The 5,290-nt window shown below is 47.7% G+C and overlaps 1 protein-coding gene across 1 annotated transcript in view; it reads right to left on the reverse strand.

Annotated features, from left to right (window-relative positions):
• LOC108801231 (phospholipid-transporting ATPase ID-like) overlaps positions 1-5,290 on the reverse strand; it is a gene marked incomplete at its 5' end in the record, with an annotated part of 56,437 nt that overhangs the window by 20,850 nt on the left and 30,297 nt on the right. Inside the window, 2 exons of the mRNA XM_018573166.1 lie at positions 1,320-1,363; positions 4,513-4,721. Coding sequence (XP_018428668.1) covers positions 1,320-1,363; positions 4,513-4,721 — 253 coding nt within the window. The remainder of the gene's footprint in view (positions 1-1,319; positions 1,364-4,512; positions 4,722-5,290) is intronic.

Raw genomic sequence — 5,290 nt, forward strand, 5'->3', positions numbered from 1 at the left:
GTCGAGATCACTTGTACAAAACGACCGGCGGCTTCCCCGCTGTACATTTACCTCTGCTTGCCCAAAGCAGGGCGAAATGTAGAAAACAACTACCTGCCAGGCGCCTGGAACTGCATGTCCCGGGCATCGGGAGATACAAATTGCACACCCCTGCTGCCCCTCTACTCCCTGCTGCCCCAAGGCTGGGCCCCGGTTGGCCTTGTGGGAAATCCGGCCCTGGGTCTCTTGCTGTATTTTGGGATTTTCAATGGAAATAGTGTAATATACCGTATATACTCGAGTATAAGCCGAGATTTTCAGCCCATTTTTTTGGGTGAAAAGTGCCCCCCTCGGCTTATACTCGAGTCAGCGCCAGCGCGTCTTCTTACTTACCTCGCCAATGAATGGGTTAAATGATCCGTAGTACATGATATGTAGCCCTGTACCCCCTTTTCCACTTACAGAGCTAGGTTATTTTTCTTTTAAATAAATATTAATGTAATTTTATTAGTATCTATCTACCAGTAGCTGCCTCATTTCCCTCGGCTTATATTCGGGTCAATACTTTTTCCCAGTTTTTTTTGGTCAAATTAGGTACCTCGGCTTATATTCGGGACGGCTGCATGGGGATTGTATGTCAGCCTTGGGTCCGCATGGTTTTCCTTCCATGGTCATGCTGCAACACAATTCCATACTAATAGACGGGCATTCCTAATATCCTGGTGGTGCACAGCCGAGCTCTGCCAACCATCTTGCACAGCTCACTGACATCACTGGTTGCCAGGAGCTGGCCAGGACATCAGCTAGAGCTGAATGGGATACAGGCCAGAGTGTCCCAGGTTGCTAAGAGCTGGAAGGGGAGATGTGTATGGCCCTTACAAATTTCCCCTCCCAGCTCTTAGGAACTTGGGACGCTCTGGCTGGAAAGGGCCTGCCCCCCCCCCAACATGACCCAAAATGATGCTGCCTGAGGTGACAGCCTCATTATAGGGATAGCTCTGCAGATAGTAGAGACTAGTAGGGAGTAGGGTCATGCTGGGAACCAATCAGGAAACATGCCATATAAGCAGAAGGAAACGCTCATCAGCCTGCTGCTTCTCCTTTACTGTCCAATCACAGGCTGGGGATGGTGACCAACCTGCAGCACTAAGTAGACAAAAGACTGGTCAACAACAGAGCTCTGGAGTCTGGTAGGGCTGTGGATATCTCAGGTTTGGATGGACAACAATACAACCCTTTGGCGGGTAAAACAGCTCTCATATATCTATCTTATCTTCGTATTAAGCTATTTGCCTTGTGTTTGATTGGATGGATTCTGTAATGTTAACTGAAAAGCTTACCTCATTAATCTCCAGTCTATTTCCAGCATAGTCAAACACGTCCCCTGCAGAGAGAAGTACAGACCCAATGAGAAATTCCTACAGATCACCATTTATTCTTATTATGTTGTTTATTCACTTGCTCTTTATTATGGAAAATCTATGGTGGCGGTGATGGTGGTGGTGGTGATGGTGGTGGTGGTGGTGATATTGAACCCATTGTTTGGCTTTGCAATGGCTGCACATTAACCCACTTCTAAACCCACAATGTACATTGGGAGGTGCACCATCGTGCCAGCCGGGGCTCCAAATATGACTGCACTAAATGGTGCTCACACTCATCACTCATACTAGTCTTTTCAAAGTGCAGGGCGTTGTCTAAAGATGGAGTTCAGCTTTAAATGTCCATGCAGATCATGGTCAGTTAGAGAAGGCATCAGGGTGATGTTTTCAGGAGGGTATATACCGCACCCTCCCACTAGCCATGCCTCAGTACTCCTCTCAAGAGCCCTCAGCCCCGATGCAAGCAGTGGGCTGGAACTTGGGAGGAGTTATGCAAATATAAAAATGCCATGATGGGTGAATGTCAGTCTGGAGGAGTGGGCAAACCTAGGCATAATACATTTGCATGGCCTGCGGGTGGGCACAGCAGGTGTACAGACCCGGGAACTCAGCACAGGGATGGTGGGAGCCCCTCATAACGTGCACAGCAGGTGTACAGAACCGGGAACTTAGCTCAGGGATGGAGGGAGCCCCTCATAATGGGCACAGTGGGTGTACAGACCCGGGAACTCAGCACAGGGATGGTGGGAGCTCCTCATAATGGGCACAGCAGGTGTACAGACCCGGGAACTCAGCTCAGGGATGGTGGGAGCCCCTCATAATGGGCACAGCGAGTGTACAGACCCAAGAACTCCATGCAGGGATCTCACCAATAGAATCCCCCAAGGACAGAGGAGTCTGTCAGGGGGTTTCATTCTTCAAGTATCATTTTTGTCTGGACTCTTCATGTCATGTTCTTACGATGAGTCATACAGTGTAAATCCAAGTTTGGTAATGAGGCTGACAAACTATTTAGCTTGAATATAAACACTTTTAGCGCAGAGCACCAGGAATATTTTAACAAGCTATTTCTTTATAAATATTGATAAAGGACTTGCCATTTTTAGTCAGTTAAAGTGAATACTTGATTGCAGATTTGTATTTCCTCTGAATACATTTGTATTGGTGAAATGTGACCATTTATACATTTATTTGGGGGCCATCTTAGTCCCATTTAAAGATGAACTAAACTCCACTATAGATACCTCCCTTCCAGCCATGTAAGCTCCCTTCGTAGGTGCTTTTTATCTTCGCACAGTCTTCTTTTGGGTTCACTGTCTTCGGCCATCTCGATCTCCATGCATGTGGAGATTTAGGTTAGATGGGGGAGGAACGGTGGAAAGCAACTTAATGAGCTTCATGTGTTTAAATCTTTTCAAAGGGACACCATCACTTCGACCATTCAAATTCATTGGTTGGTGGCCAGGGCCGGATTTACTCTCTTTGCTGCACCAAGGCCAGGTTCCTCAACGCGCCCCACTACCCGCCAAACACCCTCCCCCCAATGGAGAATGGCAGACCTGCAGGCTGCATACAAGTGATCTAGGTGACATCGCCGGGATCACTTGTACAAAACAAGCAGAGGCTTCCCCGCTGTACATTTAGCTCTGCTGGTCCAAAGCAAGGCTAAATGTAGAAAACAACTACCCGCACGGCGCCCGAAACTGCATGTCCCGGGCATCGGGAGATAGGAATTCCTCACCCCTGCTGCCCCGAGGCTGGGCCTTGGTTGGAGAACTCAGCACAGGGATGGTGGGAGCTCCTCATAATGGGCACAGCAGGTGTACAGACCCGGGAACTCAGCTCAGGGATGGTGGGAGCCCCTCATAATGGGCACAGCGAGTGTACAGACCCAAGAACTCCATGCAGGGATCTCACCAATAGAATCCCCCAAGGACAGAGGAGTCTGTCAGGGGGTTTCATTCTTCAAGTATCATTTTTGTCTGGACTCTTCATGTCATGTTCTTACGATGAGTCATACAGTGTAAATCCAAGTTTGGTAATGAGGCTGACAAACTATTTAGCTTGAATATAAACACTTTTAGCGCAGAGCACCAGGAATATTTTAACAAGCTATTTCTTTATAAATATTGATAAAGGACTTGCCATTTTTAGTCAGTTAAAGTGAATACTTGATTGCAGATTTGTATTTCCTCTGAATACATTTGTATTGGTGAAATGTGACCATTTATACATTTATTTGGGGGCCATCTTAGTCCCATTTAAAGATGAACTAAACTCCACTATAGATACCTCCCTTCCAGCCATGTAAGCTCCCTTCGTAGGTGCTTTTTATCTTCGCACAGTCTTCTTTTGGGTTCACTGTCTTCGGCCATCTCGATCTCCATGCATGTGGAGATTTAGGTTAGATGGGGGAGGAACGGTGGAAAGCAACTTAATGAGCTTCATGTGTTTAAATCTTTTCAAAGGGACACCATCACTTCGACCATTCAAATTCATTGGTTGGTGGCCAGGGCCGGATTTACTCTCTTTGCTGCACCAAGGCCAGGTTCCTCAACGCGCCCCACTACCCGCCAAACACCCTCCCCCCAATGGAGAATGGCAGACCTGCAGGCTGCATACAAGTGATCTAGGTGACATCGCCGGGATCACTTGTACAAAACAAGCAGAGGCTTCCCCGCTGTACATTTAGCTCTGCTGGTCCAAAGCAAGGCTAAATGTAGAAAACAACTACCCGCACGGCGCCCGAAACTGCATGTCCCGGGCATCGGGAGATAGGAATTCCTCACCCCTGCTGCCCCGAGGCTGGGCCTTGGTTGGCCTTGTGGGAAATCCAGCCCTGTTGGTGGCAGATTCTCGTCAAGTTCCCATTTGCTGGCATAGCCGCTATGTGAGCCCTTTGGGGGCGGGTCTCTCGGTGCATCATTTGTTATATTGTGTGTTTAATAAAAGTTTCAGCTGTTTCCTATTTCCCTTTACTTATGCCCCCCATAGTGTTTACACTGCCTGTCTTGACATTTGCTACAGGGTGCAGCCATGTTTGCAAAGCATGATGAGAGTTTGAAAGAAAGCCCGGCAGTGTCTTTTGCTGACTTACATATATATATAAAATTATGACAATTTTTAGCCTGACCCTGGGGGTTCCGCTCACCGTAGGAGTTGCTATTGATGGAACACTTGTTGAAGGTCATGATGTTCTGGGTGAGGGTTCCAGTCTTGTCAGAGAAAATGTATTTGATTTGCCCCAGCTCCTCATTGAGGGTGGTGGTTCGGGCCTCCGCCGGGGTGTCCTTCTTGGGGTAATACATCTTCCGGTCCCAATTAATGTAGAAGCTGTTCCCCAGCCGAATGATCTCAACACTTTAGTGAAAAATATAATGATATTTACTGAATATTTGGGGTACAATCAGTTTGGCCAACACAATGACAATTTGCCTGTTTCTTAAAGTCCTAATAAAATTGACATTTTTGATTTGGTGATATGGCATTCAGTTAAATCACCTATAACTCTTTCTCAAGGGTCTTATGTGCATGCACGAAACCACACCAATCGGCTTAATATGGTTGTCAGGGGCGGAAATACCGGCGGTGCAGCCGCCCCAGGGCCCAAGGCGGGGGGGGGGCACTGACAGGGGAGGAGGCCGGGGGCTGAGGCCCAGCAGCGCCAGTCTGGCAGTGCAGGATCTATCCAGTGTCTAGTGCGTTGCTAAGTCCAGAGTCCAATTCATATACTGCTCTGCATTGCTGTAAAAATGTATTGCTGGGATTTGTAGTCCCCCTACAGACGGCGCCATTCTGCATTAAAGTGTAAGCTTCTCTGTACAGAAACAAATATGACTGGCTCAGTGTCCTCTGTACAGCACTGTGGTATATGTCAGAGCTATATACATGTATAAAAATAATGTGAGACTGGGGGGGGGGGGGGGTGT

This window comes from Nanorana parkeri, unplaced genomic scaffold (assembly GCF_000935625.1).
Source record: "Nanorana parkeri isolate BGI_ZX_2015 unplaced genomic scaffold, ASM93562v1 scaffold2261, whole genome shotgun sequence".
Classification (NCBI taxonomy): domain Eukaryota; kingdom Metazoa; phylum Chordata; class Amphibia; order Anura; family Dicroglossidae; genus Nanorana; species Nanorana parkeri.